Source organism: Pleurodeles waltl, chromosome 2_1 (genome assembly GCF_031143425.1).
Source record: "Pleurodeles waltl isolate 20211129_DDA chromosome 2_1, aPleWal1.hap1.20221129, whole genome shotgun sequence".
In the NCBI taxonomy this organism is placed as follows: domain Eukaryota; kingdom Metazoa; phylum Chordata; class Amphibia; order Caudata; family Salamandridae; genus Pleurodeles; species Pleurodeles waltl.
Genome location: NC_090438.1, coordinates 183,517,389 through 183,539,232, shown reverse-complemented (window position 1 = coordinate 183,539,232; position 21,844 = coordinate 183,517,389). Strand labels below are relative to the sequence as shown.

Here is a 21,844-nt window from a genome sequence, read left to right as displayed (position 1 = left end):
GTGCGGCGGTCACCGCCAACAGACAGGCGGGAGACAATGTACCGCCCACAGTATTACAACCCACCAATCCGCCACCTTTTCCGGGGCGGATTCACTGTGGATAAAAACACGGCGGAAACAGCTTTTGCTATGGGAAAACGCTCACCTGAACATATCCCACGAGGAATCCATGGAGCCGGAACTCCAGATACTCCCTGCCCTTGTCTTTCTGCTCCTCTATGACCAACAGCTACGTAGGCGCTGAATACAACGGTGAGTACTGCACCTATGACATGGGGGAGGGGAGAGGCAAAAGTTAGGGGGACACCCACCAAACACCCCCACCCTCGCATATTACAACATACACACCAATGCATTCACAAAAAATCACAGTAACAACCCACAATCCCCCCGGAAGAATGAAAACACAAAGCGAAAATCGGTCAAACAATGTAATGTGCCAATATACATGTCATACAAAAATATACAGATATATATTTGAAAATCAGTCATAATTATATACAATACGAGAAGTAGTGCAGATATGTACATAACAATGTCCGTGCACCATCAGTCCAAAAATGCATGGGCGAGGCCCACAAACGATACCTGACCACAATCGGAGAGAACACTGCCGGGGCATCAGATAGAAATACTACAGGCACCTCAGGGGGAAGGGAAGGGGGGGCACCTCAGCAGGATGACTGCAAAGCCAGATCCACGACGGGGCTCCATGCCCATTTATGCCATCCTGGGGAGTGCAAAGCCACAGTCTCTCAAGTCTATACAGTGGGTGGTTTGCCCACTGTGCCATCCTGGGGAGTGCAAAGCCACAGTCTCTCAAGTCAATTCAGTGGGTGGTTTGCCCACTGTGCCATCCTGGGGAGTGCAAAGCCACAGTCTCTCAAGTCTATACAGTGGGTGGTTTGCCCACTGTGCCATCCTGGGGAGTGCAAAGCCACAGTCTCTCAAGTCTATACAGTGGGTGGTTTGCCCACTGTGCCATCCTGGGGAGTGCAAAGCCACAGTCTCTCAAGTTGATGCAGGTCTCTACTGGTACTGGGGAGGACTAGTGCCCAGACTGGATGAGTCTCCCCGTGAAAGGTCGTGTCCTGTCACTGTCCCAGCTGCACATGGGATAAGGATGCCTGATGTGGCGGTCCATTCATTCCTACCCGGTGCATTGCCCTGTTCAGCGGTACTTTGCCATTGCGGTCTTTGCCCTGTTCAGCGGTGCTTTGCCATGGCGGTCTTTGCCCTGTTCAGCGGTGCTTTGCCATGGCGGTTCAGAACTGTTCAGCTGTGCTTTGCCATGGCGGTCTTTGCCCTGTTCAGCGGTGCTTTGCCATGGCGGTTCAGGACTGTTCAGCGGTGCTTTGCCATGACGGTCTTTGCCCTGTTCAGCGGTGCTTTGCCATGGCGGTTCAGGACTGTTCAGCGGTGCTTTGCCATGGCGGTCTTTGCCCTGTTCAGCGGTGCTTTGCCATGGCGGTCTTTGCCCTGTTCAGCGGTGCTTTGCCATGGTGGTTCAGGACTGTTCAGCGGTGCTTTGCCATGGTGGTCTTTGCTCTGTTCAGCAGTGCTTTGCCATGGCGGTTCAGGACTGTTCAGCGGTGCTTTGCCATGGCGGTCTTTGCCCTGTTCAGCGGTGCTTTGCCATGGCTGTCTTTGCCCTGTTCAGCGGTGCTTTGCCATGGCGGTTCAGGACTGTTCGGCGGTGCTTTGCCATGGCGGTTCAGGACTGTTCAGCGGTGCTTTGCCATGGCGGTCTTTGCCCTGTTCAGCGGTGCTTTGACATGGCGGTTCAGGACTGTTCAGCGGTGCTTTGCCATGGCGGTCTTTGCCCTGTTCAGCGGTGCTGTGACATGGCGGTTCTGATAAGGACATTGGTGTGTGGCATGATGTTCTCTACACTGGACATTGGTGTGTGGCATGACGTCTTCTACACTGGACATTGGTGTGTGGCATGACGTTTCATCATTGCCCAGTGGGGCTGTGGCAGCCGGGGTCCTCCAGGGCACTGACTCCGGCGGAGGCGGTGGTCTCTGGACCAGTGACGATACTTGTGCCCTCCTGGGCTGTGACTCCGGCGGTGGTCTCCGGACCAGTGACGATACTTGGGCCCTCCTGGGCACTGACTCCGGCGGTGGTCTCCTGACCAGTGACGATACTTGGGCCCTCCTGTGCACTGACTCCGGCGGTGGCAGTGGTCTCTGGACCAGTGACGATACTTGTGCCCTCCTGGGCTGTGACTCCGGCGGTGGTCTCCTGACCAGTGACGATACTTGGGCCCTCCTGGGCACTGACTCCGGTGGTGGTCTCCTGACCAGTGACGATACTTGGGCCCTCCTGGGCACTGACTCCGGCGGTGGTCTCCTGACCAGTGACGATACTTGGGCCCTCCTGGGCACTGACTTCGGCAGTGGTCTCCTGACCAGTGACGATACTTGGGCCCTCCTGGGCTGTGACTCCGGCGGTGGTCTACGGACCAGTGACGATACTTGGGCCCTCCTGGGCTGAGACTCTGGCGGTGGTCTCTGGACCATTGACGATACTTGGGCCCTCCTGGGCTGTGACTCTGGCGGTGGTCTCTGGACCAGTAACGACGGTGCTGGCGGTTGTGTCTCGACCGCCGGAAATGATGGCGTACTTCTCTGCCGTGACACTCACAACAGGCTGAGGAGACTTCCTCTGGCCCTTCCCCACCTTTGGTGGAGTCACAGCTGACTCTCCAATCCCCTTGGAACCCATGTCAGTCGTTTTCCCACCAGGAGTCTTAACATGGTCCCGTCGTCCACTCTCCAATTTTAGAGCCTTTACAGGGGGTGTGCTGCCAGTGCCTTGGCTCCGGGTCGTACTGCCTGCCCTGGTGGCCGGTGCACTCTAAAAACCTTGAACAGGCACCACTGGTATTGGAGGCTTTTTGGCTGAGGCGCTACGATGGGACTGATGAATTGGAGGGGGGGGTGGGGGCAAAAAGGTCAACTTTACAGAGGGACAGTTTCTGACGAACACTGGGATGGGTAGCTGGAGGGGGTCTGGGAGTGGAGGAAGAGGATGTGGTTGTTGGAGGTGTCACTTTAGCTGTTTTGGGTGCAGGTACTGGAGGCTGTTGTGAGGTGGATGGATGTTGGGTGAGTGATTGCCGGCGTTTGTGTACTTTGGGAGGGGGCGTCACAGACACACTGGGAGAGGACACAGGGGACGTGTAAATGGCAGTGGAAGTGGTGAGTGCAGGTGAGCGGCTTGTGGTGCTGGGTGTCCTGGTGCGATTCATGGTGCCTGTAGATGTGGTGCATGCAGGTGTGTGTGTAGACGAGACTGGGAGGGAGGAGGGAGAAGAGGAGGAGGGGGACACAGTGGAGGCAGTGGATGTTGTTGTGTCTGTATGTGGGTGAGGCTTGCGTGAGAGCCTGTGGTGTGTGTGGTGCCTATGTTTGCTTGAGCTACTTGTGTGTGTTGACTTGTGGCATGCTGGTCTGTAGGTGTGCTTGGGATGGGCTGGGGTACAGGAGATTGGGTCTGGGTGGAGGAAGTTGGAGGGGGGAGGCTAGACACAGGGACAATGGCTGCCATCAGTGCTGAGGCCAAGGATTGCAGGGTTCGCTGAAGGACAGCCTGACCAGAATGAATGCCCTCCAGGAATGCATTACCGTGTTGCAACTCTCGTTCTACACCCTGGATGGCATTCACAATGGTAGACTGCCCAACAGTGAGTGACCTGAGGAGGTCAATGGCCACCTCACTGAGGGCAGCAGGGGTGACTGGGGCAGGGCCTGAGGTGCCTGGGGCGAAGGTGATGCCCACCCTCCTGGGTGAGCGGGCACGGGGCGAACGCGAGGGGCTGCTGGGAGGGCGGGGCTGGTAGGGGAGGTGGCGGCTGTACCTGTAGAGGTGGGGGGCACAGATGGTGCTGCCACCACAAGGGAGCCCACATCGTCGAACGAGTCCATGTCGCTGCTTGGTGATCCGGTGGCCGACGTGAAGCTCCCCTCGCCCTCCGTCCCACTGGTGCATTCAGAGTCCGTGGTGTGGCCCTCCATGGCCATGTGGGATGGAGCTCCCTCGTGCTCCGGTGCCACTGTACCTCCGCCTGTTGATGCTGATGTACAAAAGGACAGGGAGAGCAGAAAAAGGGGGGGAGACAGAAGAAAGAGAGTTTTAGTGCATGGCATAGCGCTACCGTTGGCGGACAAGACAAACGCAGCTGCCCCCTGCATTACGCCGTGCTCCTGCCCTCTGCACATGCAATTTCTGGGATATGGCCTATATGGCAATGGTGGACATCTGCGCACATGGATGCCACAGGGGCAACTATACCTCGACTTGGCACTCTGCTGAGGTGGGGTAGAGTGCCACATGGCCTACATTACGAGGGGCCTTGCCTACCTAACTCGCCCTGGCCTAGGGACACCCACAGCCCACCTCCCCCACCCAGACACCTCCACTGCACGCAAAGTCCGCAGAATGAGAGTGTACTCACCCCCTTGTGTCTGCTGTGATGCCCTCAAACGCCCATCCAACTCTGGGTAGGCCACCGCCAGGTTCCGGAACATCAAGGGGGTCATGGTGCGACGGGCACCCCTCCCACGTTGGGAGGCCATCCCAAGCTGAGCCTCCGCCGTCTTCTTGCTGCAGCGGCGAATGTCCTCCCATATCTTACGGCAGTGGGTGCCCCGTCTCTGGTGGGCCCCCAGGGTCCGGACCTCCTTGGCGATGGCATGCCAGATGTCCCTCTTCTGGTGGGCGCTGACCTACATGACATGCACAAGGGAAGAGGAACAGTCATTACCAACTGCACCGTCGTTGTGAGTGGCCCCCTCCATACTCTGGCCATTTGGCCCATTCATTCACATGCATTAATGTTCTATGAACTCTGCCCCCTTCCCTCTTCCAACCAGCCCTCTCCACCCAGGCCTAGCCCATACAACGTGCTCCCTGTGTACTAACCTGTTGGTCTGGAGGACCGTAGAGTAGTGTGTACTGGGGGAGGACCCCGTCTACTAGTTTCTCCAACTCCAGTGCAGTGAAGGCAGGGGCCCTTTCCCCAGACGCAGCAGCCATCGTCGCTTCCAGACCGAGGTCACAGCAGCACTTGCAGTGTAGGTCCTCTCCTGTCGAAGGTCAGGTATCTAGTGATTGAACAGATAGAAAATGGCGGTGACGTCCGCGCCGGTGCGCATCATCACCGCCAGCGTACCTGTTCATTGGCTCCTGGGACCCATAGGGTCCAATGTTAACCAATGCAGCATTGCACCGCGGTCTACGACCGCCTACCGCGACGGTGTGCAACGCCAGCGCAGTTACCCCACAATCCCATTGTCCCACTTTAGAGGTCAGGCAGCCGCCATTTCAGGGGCCCACATGGCTTCATTTACTACTGCGTCACACATAGCTAGGCCTACACTCAACACACATACAGGAAGGGTTTTGTGAGTGGTGTAGTCTTGTGTGTGACTGTTAGTACATACCTGGAGGAATAATGAATGGTTCTTCGCTGTTGTCCTTCGTAGGCACCGTCTGCTGGGACATATGAGAAGATGGCAGAATCCTCCGGTGTACCGACCGCTGGTGGACCTGTTGACAATGGAAGAGAGACATGTCATCGTAACCTACCGGTTTGACCGTGCCACAATCCAGGAACTATGTGCCCAGTTGGAGCCAGACCTGATGTCACCAATCCGCCATCCGACTGGAATCCCCCCTGACGTGCAGGTGCTGTCAGTGCTCCATTTCCTTGCAAGTGGGTCTTTTCAGACAATTGTGGCCATGGCATCAGGGATGTCCCAGCCTATGTTTTCCAACGTGTTGTCTGCCCTGCTGAAACACGTAAGGAGATACATCATTTTCCCAGAGGTGGAGGATTTGCCTACTGTAAAAGGTGACTTCTATGCCCTTGGACATATCCCAAACGTCATAGGTGCTATTGATGGGACCCATGTAGCTCTGGTCCTGAACAGGTGTACAGGAACCGGAAGAGTTATCATTCGATGAATGTCCAGATGGTCTGTTTGGCAGACTAGTACATCTCCCAGGTAAATGCTATGTTCCCTGGCTCAGTGCATGACGCCTACATCCTGCGGAATAGCAGCATCCCCGATATGATGGGTCAACTCCAGAGGCACTGTGTATGGCTATTGGGGGACTCTGGTTACCCCAACCTGTCCTGGCTATTGACCCCAGTGAGGAATCCCAGGACCAGGGCAGAGGAACGGTACAATGAGGCCCATGGGCGGACTAGGAGGGTGATCGAACGCACCTTCGGCCTCCTGAAGGCCAGGTTCAGGTGCCTCCATATGACAGGTGGATCCCTATTCTACTCACCGAAGAAGGTGTGCGACATCATCATCGCCTGCTCCATGCTCCATAATTTGGCTTTGCGACGCCAGGTGCCTTTTCTGCAGGAGGATGATCCCGATGACGGTGTTGTAGCAGCTGTGGAGCCTGTGGACAGTGATGAGGATGAAGCTGATGAAGAAGACAACGACAACAGGGAGTCAGTCATACAGCAATATTTCCAGTGAGACACAGGTGAGAAAATTTTCATTTTTAGCATTACATTAACTTTCACACGTCTACCTCTATCCTGTTTTTCGATTTAAATCACTATTTGGTAACTGAGTTGTACCCTTCCATTACGGTTTCACAGGTGTGGTTACCTACGTGTCAACTGCTTGCATCCTTCAAGGGCTTGTGATGTGTGACATAGGTATGTTAGCTTTACAATGGTACACCCATTATGACACTGTCATTGATAATACATTTTTACTAAATCACAGACTGACTCCAGATTGTTTTGTGTTTCAAGGGTGTTTATTGAAGTGCTCAGAAATGGGAGGGGGTTGTAAAATGAGGATGGGTGATGGCGGAGGAATGTCCACGGCAGAGTCCAGTCTGTTAGTCTCACAGGTGCACTGCCCATCTGGGCATAGGAAGTGGAGCTGGGGCAGTTTAAGTATGGACAGGATAACAAAGTGGGACAGTGGGAGGACAATCAGGGTGGTCTCATTTCCTGGCGGGGGTCTTGCCATCTTGCTCTGTCCTGTTCCTGGATCTCAGGGACCGCTTGCGTGGTGGTTGTCCGTCTGCAGGGGGTGGGGTGCTGGTGTGTTGGTCCTGTGGCGGGGCGTCCTGTCCACTAGCGCCGGCGGAGGTGGTGGGCAGTTCATCGTCCTGGCTAGTGTCAGGGGCCCCTTGGAGTGCCACGGTGTCCCTCAAGGTCTGCTGTATGTCCTTCAGCACCCCTACGATGGTGCCCAGGGCGGAGCTGATGGTCCTGAGCTCCTCCCTGAACCCCAAATACAGTTTGTCCTGCAGGCGCAGGGTCTCCTGCAACTTGTCCAGGACCGTCGCCATCGTCTCCTGGGAGTGGTGGTATGCTCCCATGATGGAGGAGAGGGCCTCGTGGAGAGTGGGTTCCCTTGGCCTGTCCGCCCCCTGTCACACAGCAGCCCTCCCAGTTCCCCTGTGTTCCTGTGCCTCCGTCCCCTGGACCGTGTGCCCACTACCACTGCCCCTAGGTCCCTGTTGTTGTTGGGGTGGTGGGTTACCCTGGGTGCCCTGTGGTGGTGGACACACCGCTGATTGACCTGTCCTGGGTAGGGAGTTTTGGGCCCACTGGGTGGGTGCTGTGCTGGTGTTACCAGAGGGTGGAAGGTCGGTGTTGGGCTGTGCCTGTGCAAGGGGAACCGAGTGTCCCGAGGCCCACGATGGTCTGGGCTGGTCATCAGGATCCAGTAGGGCAGAGCTGCTCTCGTCACTGTGGGCCTCTTCTGGGGGTGGAGTGGTGTTGTCTGGACCCTCTGGTGTGGTGACGGTCCTTCGGGTTCCTGCAGGGGCATAAGAGCTAGATTATTGCACGTGTGTGTGTAATGGTGTGCAATGGGTGGGTGTTTGTGTACCCCAGTGCAAGCATTCCTGTGTGTGGGGTTGTGTGGTGATGGTTGGGGGGGTGTACTGGGTATGTGCAGTGGGCATGCTTTAGTGAGGGGTGTCCATGCTTAGTTGTGTCATGCAGGGCTTGGTGTTGGGATGGGTGGTTGGTGTCATGGGTACATTAGTGAGGAGTTGTAGTGATAGGAGAGGGGGTGAGGGAGGGGGTGTGTGACAGCATGCAGGTAGGGTGGGGGATATGATAGTTAAGATTTGACTTACCAGTGTCCCATCCTCCACCGACTCCTGCGAGGCCCTCAGGATGCAAGATGGTCAAGACTTGCTCCTCCCATGTTGTTAGTTGTGGGGGAGGAGGTGGGGGTCCGCCACCAGTCCGCTGTACTGCGATGTTGTGCCTGGAGACCGTTGAACGCTCCTTCCCCCGTAGGTCGTTCCACCTCTTCCTGATGTCCTCCCTTTTTCTTGGGTGCTGTCCCACGGCGTTCACCCTGTCCTCTATTCTGCGCCATAACTCCATCTTCCTGGCTATTGATGTGTGCTGTACCTGTGAGCCAAATAGCTGTGGCTCTACCCGGACGATTTCCTCCACCATGACCCTGAGCTCCTCCTCGGAGAAGCGGGGGTGTATTTGGCGTGCCATGGGATGGTGTGGGTGATGTGTGGGGTGGTGTATGTGGTGAGTGTAGTGGTGTGTGGTGTTTTGTGTGTGGATGTTGTGTGGGTGATGGTGTTGTGTGCCTCTGTGTAGTGGGGTTGTCCATTCTGAGCTCTCTCTCAGTCGCCTTCGTCTCTAATTTTTGGTCGTAGGGATTTGTGGGTGATGTGGGTGGGTGTTTTATATTGTATTGGGTGTGTGGGTGTGTTGTTTGTATGTGTGTCAGGTGTGTGTATTTGGAATTGTCCAATGTGGCTGTGTTTTGTAAGAGTGTGTGTATTTTGAGCGCGGCGGTGTGTACCGCCAATGGAATACCGCGGTTGAAAGACCGCCGCGTGGATTCGTGGGTCGTAATAGCATGGGCGTGTTTCTGTTGGCATGGGGGTGGAGGATTTGTTTCCGCCAGTTTATCACTGACCTTTCGGTGTGGCGGTCTTGTGTGGGTGTCTGAATTTCGGCGGATTCCAAGATGTGTGTCATATTAGCTGTGGCGGAATGCGGCGGCGGTGTATTGGCGGTCTTCTGCACGGCGGTAAGCGCCTTTTACCGCCAATGTTGTAATGACCCCCATAATCTCCTCATAAGTAGACAAGTAAAAGAAGTGAAGAAGTCTGAGGATATATTTAAGGGACTCCCATCATACTAGTCCTGAAGAAGACCCATTGTAGAGCTGGGATTTGGCCCAAGGTATAGAGGGGTCGAAACGTCGACGGATATCATAGTCTGGATTGGTTTCTGCAGAGGATCTTTGGAGGATTAAAGGAATTGATTTAGACTCTCTGAGGATTTGGAATGGAGTTAATGCAGCAAACAGAAAAGAACCAACCGACTGTTTTTAATGTTTTTTGTATAGGTTTTTTGATTCATTGGAATATGTATTCTTCTTTCTATCTATCACAAGCACTTTTTCTCACACTATCTGTCCTTTGGTGTGTTGTTTTACTAGATGGGTTGTCCATATAGGATGAATATATTAAATTGATATTTATGTATAAGTAAATAAATGAATATATATATTTATATGAATAAATAGTTTTTTTGTTTTCACCTATGTTGTTTTATGATATATAATTAATTTGTCGATCTTTCCCCGTTAGAGCATTGTTGTATATAATGATTATCTTCTTCTGTGGCCAGACCACGCCGCCACCCCATCCGTCCCCCCATCCTCCCCACAAGTGAAATTCTTACTGGCACATATTCTTGGACAAAGGCATGAGTCCTGACCCAGGCAAAATCAAATCACTCAATGATACACCGCCTCCCAAAGGTGTCAGTGATCTTTGATTATTCCAGGTTTGGCCAGCTATTGTTCCTGATCCATAATGAGCTATGCTTTTATAAGCAAGGCCCTTCAAAGAGTTGACAAAGCAAGGATGCAGATTTGAATGGCCCGGCCCTGTGAACAGATGTTTCAGGAGATCAAAAGGAGAGTAGGCAGCACCATTAGCACGGCTTACTTCAATCCAGCCTTGTCCACCGGCTTCACTGTGGGTGCCACCCAGGTGGGCTTGGTAGCCATTTTGGCACAATAATACAGATGATGAATGTAATCAAATTATACCCTGCGTCAACTGTAGCAGCAGATGTTGAAAGATTATACTCTCTAACAGAAAAGAAAAGTCTGGCAGTACTGTGGGCATGTGAGCACAATCACATTTTTTAAGTACGAAACAGTTCAACAAAGTGATCAACTACCAAGCACTAACAATGGTTTTTATAAACCCCAAAGCCAAAATAACAGAATGAATTTGCCTGCAACAATACTCCTTGACCATCTTCCACAAACATGGGAAAGGCAATAACCCAGCTGTATACATGCCTCAAACAGCCAATACCCCTAACCAACTAACCTCACACTGCGCACGGCCTTTGGCTGGGCACGGTGGGAGTTAGCCGTGGCCTCTGTCTCTGGGTGTGAGAGGGTGTATCTGTGTGTGAGAGGGTGTCTGGATGTCAGTGTCTTTGTGGGTCTGTGAGTGGGTGAGTTAGTTCTGTGTGGTCTGTGAGTGGGTGCATGAAGGTCTGATCGGGCTGTGAATGGGTGCACAAGGGGCTGTGAGTGGATGCTTGAGTGTCTGAGAGGGTCTGTGAGTGGGTGCATGAGGGTTTGAGAGGGTGTGTGAGTGGGAGAAAGAGATTGAAAAAGAGAAATTGAGAGAGAGAGAGATAGAGAGAGAGAGAGAACGATAGTGAGAGGGAGAGATATAGACAGTTTTTTAGTCTTTGATGAAGGATATACTTAGAATGAGATATTTCTGGGCAAATTCGAAAGAAATATGTATTTGTCCATTAAACAGAGGGAGATCATCTTTCAGTATGAACCTTAAACTTTCGAAGTTTAAAAAAAAATAAACGAGGAATATGACCATGGACACACCTGGAGTAGAGCCCTCAGCTTTCATTGTGCTGGTCTGTGACCGACCTTAACCTAACTGTGATGTGTCCAGGCATACCTATGACTGTTAACTCACGCATGTGACTGGAAAGAAACGTGAAAGTTCCATCACTAGGAAGCTTTAACAGTTAAAACAGTTAGTAAATAAACAAACACAGTCGCAGGTGATACTAGGATTTGAACCTTCAGCCTACCAGGTGACAGCACAATACCTTGACCATTAGGCCAAAAGTGACTCCGTACTGCTCTGCATTCAAATGTAACTATAACATTCATACCAAACTTCTTGCTAGTCTTACTCTTTGAAGTCATTGTATGGAGAGACCACTGCAATGACAATCTCTGTCTTCCATCCCATTATGGGATGTAAGAGAGAGAGAGAGAGAGAGAGAGTGACAGGACCGCGGAGGGAGCCTCAAGGCCCACACAGTCCTAGCCAGCTACCTGTGTCCTGCAGGAGCCGGCATTGCTCCTACAAGCAGGGAGCTGCTTTAAAAAGTAGCTCCCTGTTTGTAGGAGAAATGTTTCATTTGTTTCCCTGCATGCATATTTGCATTAGCCAGTATATATATATATATATACTGGCTAATGCAAATGAATTAAAGCAGTACATTCATTTATAAATTTAACATACATTTAGCATTCTAAACCATAAAATCAATATTAATAAGCGTTATCAGTGTTCATAGTACAGTAAATTTAAAATGAAAAGATTCTGTTAAGCCTTTCATGTAACTATAATGTACAACTGTATTTTCTACCTTTTCATGTCACTTTTAAAATATTTCTCACAGGAAATGTATTATTGTTTTCATGCAAACTGTTAATTTACCTCATAAACTATAAGATGGAAATGAATTAATCTGTTAAACATAAACTTACAAGACTATACCACATGCCTTTTGCCTAAAGAACCTACAGTGAACGCATGTTAATATGGCTTTTCGGTGCACCACTTTACAAAAAACAATGTATTCTTTGATTAACATAATGCACAATTTGGCACGTTGTTAAGGTCAATAAAGAAAGCCTTCACCATGTGTTTTTGTCGGTTTTATTTTGAAGAGCTGAATTCCATTAACTCTATAAGCAGCAGTTCTCTCCCCAACTGTCACAGCCCTCCAGAATCTTTACACAAGTGTTATAACCAGCTTGTGCAGTGACATAACAACATTTCACATGACATTCCCAAAGTTCTTTCTACTGCTGTAAGATTATTGTAAGACATAACTCATGTATAAATGATTACTGTGACATGAAGGACAGTACTAAAATTCCTGCTACATCACTACTGAATTTCTATGGTTGTGAATGTGTAAAATTGGAACCTAACTATAACGTCCCAGTAACCTTTGTTTTTTTTTCTTCAGTTTTATTATATATATATATATATATATATATATGTATATATATGTGTGTATTTATAATTATGTATATGTATATATATATATCCATATGTATATATATATATGTATGTATATAAATATGTATATGTATATAAATACATATGCATGTAGGTATATATCTGAATGTCATGTTAACCCTCCCGATTCAGCTGAGACTACCGATTTCAAGGCTGATCTCCCTCCTCCTGATTCCTGAATGCAGAAATCCGACTCAGAGTTTTCTGACACGAAAATAAAATGTTTGTCATGCACACTCCAGTCTCCCCTCCAAAAATGACCTGACATCAAAGGTCAACGCTTTCCCCTTTATTTTTGGAGGGGGAGATTAGAGCATGTGACAGACGTCAACATTTTATTTTTGGCAGTTTTACACAGTGTAAGAGGCTGGCCATCTATGTAGTATGCAAAACTAGGAACACTGTCCAGGGGGTCCAGGCAACCACACGTTGGTTTTCAGAGGTAAAAATGAGACCACCTAATGCTCTAATTTTTAAAGTAGCTGGTTGAGCAGTTAGGCTAATCCAGGAGATGTGTTAAGCATTTGTTGTACTCACAAATCCAATCATGCACCACACACTCAATGAATATCTTGAGACCAGAATTTATAAAAATACTTAAGACTTTTATATAATTTTTAAGACTAAGATCTTTAAGATACGTTAAGTACTTTTTGAGTTATGATTTTTCAAAGTTTTAATGAAGTTAGTCTTTCTGTACGTAATTACGCAACATAGAAATCAATGGAAGGCCATCTAGAAAAATGGATATAAAATCACACAGGTGAGTTACCAGTCTCTTTTTTTGCAGGATGGCCAATGGGGTTGGTGGGCACACTGTGCCAGCTGGAGAGTCTTGGACGGCTCCAGATTCTGGGGGGGGAGCAGTGCTGGAAAGACTCTTGACACAGACACAGGACAACTTGGAGGGGCCACCTGGAAAAGGAGCTGGTTTTCTGGTTTAAAGGTGGTGCCTTTGGGACCCCTTAGGCTGTTGAGGTTGCAAGGGGTTAGGGACCCGGGGCACCCAGCAAGTTATGCAGTGGAGGGCTCAGGGTGGCCAGATGCAGGGAAAGCTGCAGGTCTTGGATGTTGAGCGCAATGGAGCCCTTGGAGCTGGAGGTCAGTCTTCTTCCGGGGGCCTTGATGGATGAGGAGGGTGCTCTGGTTGGAGGTCCAGGGTGTCTCTGAAGTCCCTCGACTGGGGCTTCCTCCTGGTCCAGTTGCAGCTCTGGGTGGGCTGTTTTAGTGGTGTCCGATGTGCACTGACCAGTACCTGGGGTATTGGCAAAACTCGGTCACAGGAGGGCGCTGTGCCACCAATGGCACACTTGTAGGTCTCGTCCGGGCTGTTGTTGGTGTGTCATCGGGTCTGGCTGAGACTTCCGGTTGCAGAGATATCGGCTGGTCGGTGAAGTGACCCTCACCGGTTTGCTGGTTCCTTGTAGGTTTCTTTGGTTCTGGAGTGGTGCCTCCTTTCAGGAGGGAGATCTCAGGCTATTTGTGAAGCCTGGAGGTCCTCTGGAACTTTTGAGGTCAGTCCAGTGGTCGGCTCTTCTGCAGCGGCGATTGTCGGGACTCTGGTGCAGCAAGCAGGGGTCTGAGAGCCTCTTCTGGTGCAGCAGGTGCTTTGTTCTCATCTTGTCGGGTTCTTTGGTGCTGTCTTCTTTTCTTCCTAATGAATCTGGTTTCTTGGTCTAGGGAAGCCCACTAAATACTGAATTTAGTGGGTGTTTTAGGGGAAACCTGGCAGTGTCCAATGGGACACTTACTGTTGGGTGGTTACATCCACTAAAGTGACCACTTTCTGTGGGAAGGGTCACTTCCCTAAACCTCATTGGATATGTTCTTGCCATCCAACATGGAGGAAAATGAAATGGAGGGTCCACTTTGCCTCCAAACCCCTAGGGGTGGTGCATGCTCGTTAAGACCCCTCCTCCTACCCTTTCTGTGGTTTCCTGCCTTTACTCCCCCCAAAAGTGGGGTTCGGCAAAGGGGGAAGCCATCTGCTGCTAGCAGCAGGCCTGGGGGCTCGAGTTTTAAGGGTGGTAGCCCTTTGAAGCTCACCACCAGGAGAGTGAACATTCCTGAGGGAGGAGGTGTTAGCTCATCCACCCAGGAAGGGCATTGTTTTACAAACCAGAGAGCCGGGGCTCTCCCCCAGGTTTGTATATTGGCTGTCTGGAGGTGACAAGCTGGGTGGAACCAGTCAGCAACTATGACAGTTAGGTTAGCTTTTGCAGGGGGCACCTCTAAGATGACCCCTGGGCACAGTTAGGGATAAATCCAATACTGCTCCCAGTTTGGATTTATCATTCTGAGTCAATTGATACCAAACAATCCAGGGTGCAGAGTGGCCATCATGTAAGTGGGGATCTCGTGTTTGACCAGTATCCAATACATGTACTTAAAATGGCTGCTCTGTGCACTCAGTATGTCCCAGGTTTGGCAAGGACATATTGGGAGCATATTATGCCCTCATATATAGTATGGTGCACCCTGCCTTAGGGCTGTAAGGCCTACCAGAAGGGTGACTTACCCATAACATATGCAGTGTAGGGTAGACAGGGCACACAGGGAGTGTGCCATGTCAAGTTTGCCTTTTCAGGTTTGCCCCAGTACACTCAGCCTGCAATGGCTGTGCTGGGTGCATCTGGGTGCAGGGCCCTGGAGGGTGGCACAATCGGTGCTGCTGCTGCCCTCAGGGTACTACCCTTAATACCCCATGCTGTGGGCCCTGGGGTACCCATTTACTAGGGACTTACAGTGATATGTAAGAGTGTATCCAATTGTGCCAAGCATCAGAACAGATTTGAAGAAAGAGCTCTTGCCCTGGGAACCTGGTTAGCAAGAGCCCTGGGCACCAAACTCCTAGGACACATCAACATCAGGCAAAAAGTGGGGGCTAACCATGCAAAAATAGGCCTCCTATCACACACAGCAGAAGCAAAAGCAGAGTTTTCAACTCTGTTTTTATTTGCGCTTTGTCATTAAACTGCCAAAAATGAAATGCTGGTTGTCGCCATACATACCACTAGACATGATTAAGCCACATTGCTTTTCCTTCAATATGTCAGTGGGGAAAATACATTCTTCCCACTATTTTTTTTCTGAAACCTCCCAGTTGCCTGCTCTAAAATGCTGCCATGTAGATATTATATACATGGCAACATATCTCTCTCTCTATATATATATATGTGTATATATATATATATATATATATATATATGCAATATCAGAAACCTCAGGAAGAAACCAAAATAATGGGGGTCGGTGGCACACTATAGGAATCAGAGAAATTTTGTTTACATGTTTAAGCCTCACCCATAACTACATAGACCACCCTCACGCAGTTTTTTCATCCCACATAGTGCCTTGGCTGGGTACAAGTGAGGTCAATTGAGCGAGTGATTTTGAGGCTGCAGAATGGCAGGGAGTCCTATTTCGATGTTTATGGACAGTTGTTTATGGGATTTCAAAAATCTGGTCAGCCTAAATATAGCTATTTGGTTGCTAGCTCTATTGTTATCAGATGGGGTCCACCTGTAGTATCAGGCAGTGGTTTGCGTGATATTTATGATCAACCTCAACCGGTACTAATTTTGTTGTTTGGATTTGGGCAGTGGCTAGCGCTTGTTTGGGCAACATAGGGGCTTAATTACAAGCCCCTTCCTCCGTCGGTGCGTCATTTTTTTTATATGGGAAAAAGTGACGCACCGGCGGCGCAAGGGGCTTGGAAATAAGCCCCTTAAATTGCTAGCACCGATGTTAACTGGCGGTCAGACTTGTTTCAGCACCAGGTCAGCTCAGGCAGCAACAACCTCCTGTCCTTCTCACAGTGAAGTGACGCTACTCACCTGAGTGTCAATCAGGCAGCCGTAGGCGGGGCTTCCTGGTCGCCCGGTCCAGGACGTTGCTGTGAAAGGGAGGGAGGCCGGGAAAAAAAAACAGTATGTACCAACTAAGCTGAAAGTCATTACAGAAAGAACATAATAGTTCAGGAATACAAATGTTAATCGCTTCTGGTATCACAGTGAAATCCCTCTAATGAAGGCCAGATCCGCTGGCCTGGACGATTTCATTAAACACCCCTCCCTCCACAGTGGTACGCTCTGTGCCTCCAGTGCTGTTGCGCTCGGCGGAACTGGCTGCCGTGTCACGGTTTTTTGGTGTGACGTAGGAGGGTCTGCTGCCAGCTTGGGCAGAGCGCGGACAGGGTGCCCTGCAAGCCGCCGGTTATTATTTATTTTTATGTTTTCATTTTAAGCCCTTGTTCCTGCTTTCACGCCTTCCCCTCGTCCCCAAACAGCAGCTACCACCGGAAGCCGCAAATAGAGCAGGGGCCCCATGTCAACCCCGGCCAGACGGCGGCTCATGCGAGACTTCAAGAGGTAAAGGAATGATCCCTACCGGTCTTTAAGAGGCCACTTTTAAAGGTGCTGGGGCAATCCAGGACCGAACTCGACCGGCACCGGTCTCGGGTATTCTCGTCTCTATTCTTATCATACTCCTACGCTGATAGCGTGGCGACGACGTACGCTCGCCGACGCTAAATTGGGAGCCAAACGCTGTTTGCGCAGGAACAGGTCGTTCTGCTCAGTCAGAGGACGATTCTGACGCAAGCTAGTCTGGGAATGGCTGTGTGGTGTAATATCTACTTTCTCTTTCCCCACAGGCTGCAGGAGGATCCCCCCGCGGGAGTGAGTGGAGCCCCGTCCGAAAACAATATCATGGTGTGGAATGCTGTTATCTTCGGGTGAGTGTCTTGTTTTCTTCAGCGCTTGCTACTTCATTGGCCCCCATATTTTCTTTCTCTTTTCTGTGCTTGCCTATCCCCCTAGGGATGACCCTGACCTATTCACCCACTTTGGGCGTTCGGGCACGCGTGCTTCACTTGTTCAATCAGTCACCCCGTTCAATTGTACACCCCCGTTGTTACAGACTTCACCAGCTGCCAGTGAGTGAAGTACTGCAACTTATGTCATGCACATCAGTATGACAGATACTTTATTTACAAAGGTGGCAGCCCTAGCCTCGTACCACTTCTGATGGGCTTCAGTGACCCCGTTTACCTGCTGTCATTTTCTGATCTCTACCTCTGTTATTAATGTTTAATTTACTGACTCTCTCCGTGTCCCCTATCTGATTGTCCTTCTGTGCTTTTCTGCCCCTACCTCGGCTGTACATATGCCATCTGCTGTATTTCGATCGGTCCCCCCTACAATGTTTATGCTACTCTTGTTACTCTATTCCTTATCCCATAATGTATGCCATCCTCTTATTTATCTTCCCTGATCCTACTGCTACTCTTCTTTCTGCTGCAATTATATATATCTTTCCACTGTGCTTGATCTTAAGGGACTCTCTCCCCCAGCTGGACTTCAGTTCCTACTGGTACTTGGACTTAAGAGGTGTTTTAATCATACTCTGCCCTGCCCCACCTCCCCCAATCCCCCACCCGTGCTTTGACGTAGGTACCTCTATTATCTGTGCTTAGACTTAAGTGTCTCTGTCGTCTGTTTTTGGACTTGAGTGTCTCCACCCAACTCTTGGACTATAATGACTCCACCTTCGGAGCTTTTAACTAACATGTTAAGCGTCGAAGTCTCCAGTGCTTCCAATTATAAATGTATTAAAAATATTATTTATATATATATGTATATGTGTGTGTGTATATTATGTATGGGAGTTGCTGGCTCTGTTTCAAACAAAAAATGAAAGCACAGAACTCGCAGTGACTACCAGTTACTTTCTTTAAGAACTAGGCCCCCAATGAGGTTTGGCGTTAACCAAGACATTTTATTTTTATTAAAATTCAATGTCTCTATCAGCTGGCTTTACTGTGAGTGATAGCATTCTGCTCTTCCACAAGGAACATATTGACACAAAGTTTTGTTCAGTGCAGGGAACTCCTGTGGCAGTGCATGCTTTTCGAGACTAAAAAAATGTTTGTTTTTGCTATTTGCCAATGTCTGTTACAATGATCAGGGCCTGGCAGCTCCCACAAACATAACGTGTTAGAAAAGCCATGTCAAAACATGATACACATTGACAAAAGACTGACAGCCAATGTCGGATTGGTTGGCTTTGCCAGTGCTTGTTTTAATTTTATGTTTACCATAATTTGGTTGAAAATGGTTACTCTGATTTTCCACTATGAATTTGTTTTGGAAATACTAGCATTCATGGGAACATGTTACTAAATGATGCTTCAAAGAAATAATACATACACTTTCACAGTAATTTTGCAAAACATTTTTTTTCCTTTTTTTTGCATTTTATTTTGAAAGCAAAGAATCATCAGAGTTCTGCACACATTTGCATTTAATCAGACAGCATTCTGGGATCATTATATGTAGCCTTGTATTGTTAAATTTTTCAAACCTGTGTACCTTTTAAAAAAAAATCTGGAATCGGTTTCAGTAGTGCAGTGTGACCTTACAACATATATTTAGAGCAATCACCCTAATTAATGAGCCATAAATACAAGTTTTGAACACTGTTAACATATAGACAAAAATAATCATCCCAACTGCAGACAGTTCCCTTCCCTTTAAACTGGCAGCCAAAGGGTTTCTGCTGCAGATGGTTGGTCCTCCTTGTCCCAAGGACAAAATAAATATGAAAACTTGTTGCGTTTGACTCCAAACAATATGTCTTGGGCGTTGGGCTATAGGAATTCCACACCCTTGCTTTTTATTCATTTAGATTTAATAATTGGTTTCATATATTTCCTCCACTGATCAAGAAGTTCTGGACACTGACAGAAAATGTTCCAGATTTTCCTGACCTGAGTTACAGATTTGACATAGGTTACCGACTCTGAGAGGGAGCCTTCAAATTGTCTAAAAGTTATTTAGAAATATTGAAAACGTAATAAAGATTTATTCACCTGCGAATTTATTTTAGAATCTAGTTATGGTTGTCGTTGCATAGTACAAGAACCCATGATGTATCTGTTCTTTTACTTGTTTGCAGTTTCAGTGTCTGATAAACAGCAGGTTATTGCTTTAACATCCATGCTACCTTAGTCATCTTATGTAATTCATCCAAAGCTTGAAGATTGTGCTTGACTAAAGTTCCATAATGTAACCCTCTGTTAACTGTACTTCACTGAGCTTGTTGATTTAGTAAGTCTTTTTTTCTTTTTTTAATATATGATTTTAAAATCAAGTCATCTGCCTGATGACAGTCAATGAAATAGTTGATTTGGTTTGTGGTTGCAGGAGCACGTAAAGACGTGAGGTCTAGCTCCGTACTTGTATGACTTTGCGGTGTTGAGATCCTGGGGTTAAGTAACTTTCTGATGCAATTCAAAAATATTGTATTGACTTTCCTATTGTATTAGAGATTCCACACATTGAACCATAGTTAAGAGCAACAACTATTTTTGTTTTAGTTGCTGTTGAGGTTGAACAAATCTCGTCCCCGCCATATTCTTCTACAACTCTTTGGTTTGCTCTGCTGGCTTTAAAGACTCTTCAGGTCTTTTATTTGAGGGCTCCAGCTTAAGTTGTGATCTATTATAGCACCTGATATGTAACATTTTTACAAAACCCTAAGTTTTGTTTTTTGGCATACAATTGACATCTCCTTAGATTTGTTAATTTTATTGTGCAAATTAGTGTCAGTATTGAAAGGAGGGGCTCTGGCCAATTTTCGTTGTAGACCGATCTGGGAAGTAGAACGGATGATAAGATCATCAGTATACTCCATATATGGTATTTCAGAGTTAGCTGGTGTTAGGAGCATTGCCCATGCTTTGGTGTAATACGTTAGGGAGATTTAAGATATATAAACGTAAAGGTAGTGGGGCCAAGGTGCAAACTTGATTTAGGCCATCAAAGGTGTTAATTAGAGTCTTAAGATTTCTTCCACACATTTTCAACTCCGGATGGTTAACACATTAATTAATTGCCTCTATTTGAGCGGTTCTCATGTTACTAGAATACTGGTTATAATCATATTTGCCATTTAGTCACAAATGTAAGTCAGATGTAAAATATTTCTATGCTGGTGCTACAAAGCTTGCAGCACTTGCAGTTAAACCTGAACTCAGTGGCTTATAACTGTAATAACCAAATTCTCAACAATGTATTACTTGTGTTTGATGAGAGTTTTTCATATGTATAATTGCACACTGTGCTCTCCCCCGCTTTAACTTCTTTGTATTAATTTCTCTTCTACTTGAGACATCTCTGTTCTTTGGCTCGCTCAGCCATTTTGGAGAGACATGAATGGGGATTGAAAACCTTTCTAGCTATCGCGTCTAGAATTTTCAATTCTATTAAGGACACGGAGGCGAGGGTTATGCTTCTCATTCCATGCTTTAATAAAACTCAGCAGCCAATAGGAAAGACTTTTTGTAAGAAACTACAAATCCCATGAACCCACCTTAACATATTACCGACCATAGAGACCAGCCCTATAAAACCTTCGTGACCAAACGTCTCTTCCTTTTTCTTTGCACATAGACACAGTTAATTCACTGATGCCGAAAGTGTCACACAAAAATAAACCTCTGAACCAGGACGAAGAAACATCCAAACGAAGTGGAAGAGGAGTCCCAAGGAGGTATCCAAGTGATGAAAGGCAATCACTTGTCCTCTTGACCTAAATCAGGAAGAAATAAAATATAGCTATAAACACTGTCTTGTGTATAAATAAAGTTAAATCACAACAATTTTTCATTTTTTTTTAATGCAAATAATACAATGTTAATATCCGGGTGGGAAAGAAATAATAAAAATCACAGGAAACAGTATGCAAAATACATATGTACAAGAAATCCTGAAAGACTCCATGATGAAATTTCAAACAATGGGAGGAATAATCCTTCCCTCCGTGTCCTTAATAGAACAGAAAATTCTAGACGCGATAGCTAGAAAATGTTTCATGCTATGTCAGGACCGGAGGCTCTGATTATGCTGATTTAAAGTCTTGCCATTACTATTGATGACACATCCAAAATAGGTTTATAATAAAACCTTTTAAACGTGGAATCAGAAGACCAATCAGCCGCGCTCAAAATTTTCTCTTACCGAGAACCCAGGGCAAAGGACTTTGATACCATAGCACCCCTCACATAATGTGAGCCAAATTTGGATATGTCAATGCCTGCTTCTGACAAAATCCATTTCACCCATCTGGCTAGAGTTGCAGAAGCAACTGGTCGAAATGGTTTCTGAAGTGAAATAAGCAATTGACCCGACATATCCGATCTAAATTCGGCCGTACTCATCTCATAATCCTTCAAGCATTGTGCTATGCAGAGCTTGTTATTATCAGGATATGCTGGATAGGATACTAACCTGGTATTGCACTTAGTTCTTCTGGATATGACAAATGAAACACCTTCAGGAGAAAATCTTCTCCCTGCCAAATCTAGAGCTTTAACGTCAGACACTCGTTTACAAGATAAGATGGTCAGTTTAGCAGACAACTGTTTCCTGGAGAGATATTTATTGGAGGGCCAGGAATCCAAAAACTGTAGAACAATGTTAACGTCCCAAAGCTC

General features: G+C 47.9%; 1 protein-coding gene across 1 annotated transcript in view; it reads left to right on the top strand.

Annotated features, from left to right (window-relative positions):
- Nucleotides 1-16,481: 16,481 nt before the first annotated feature.
- UBE2A (ubiquitin conjugating enzyme E2 A) overlaps nt 16,482-21,844 on the top strand; it is a 147,320-nt gene continuing 141,957 nt past the window's right edge. The window contains exons 1-2 of the mRNA XM_069212310.1: nt 16,482-16,718; nt 17,003-17,083. Coding sequence (XP_069068411.1) covers nt 16,675-16,718; nt 17,003-17,083 — 125 coding nt within the window. The 5' untranslated portion in view covers nt 16,482-16,674. The remainder of the gene's footprint in view (nt 16,719-17,002; nt 17,084-21,844) is intronic.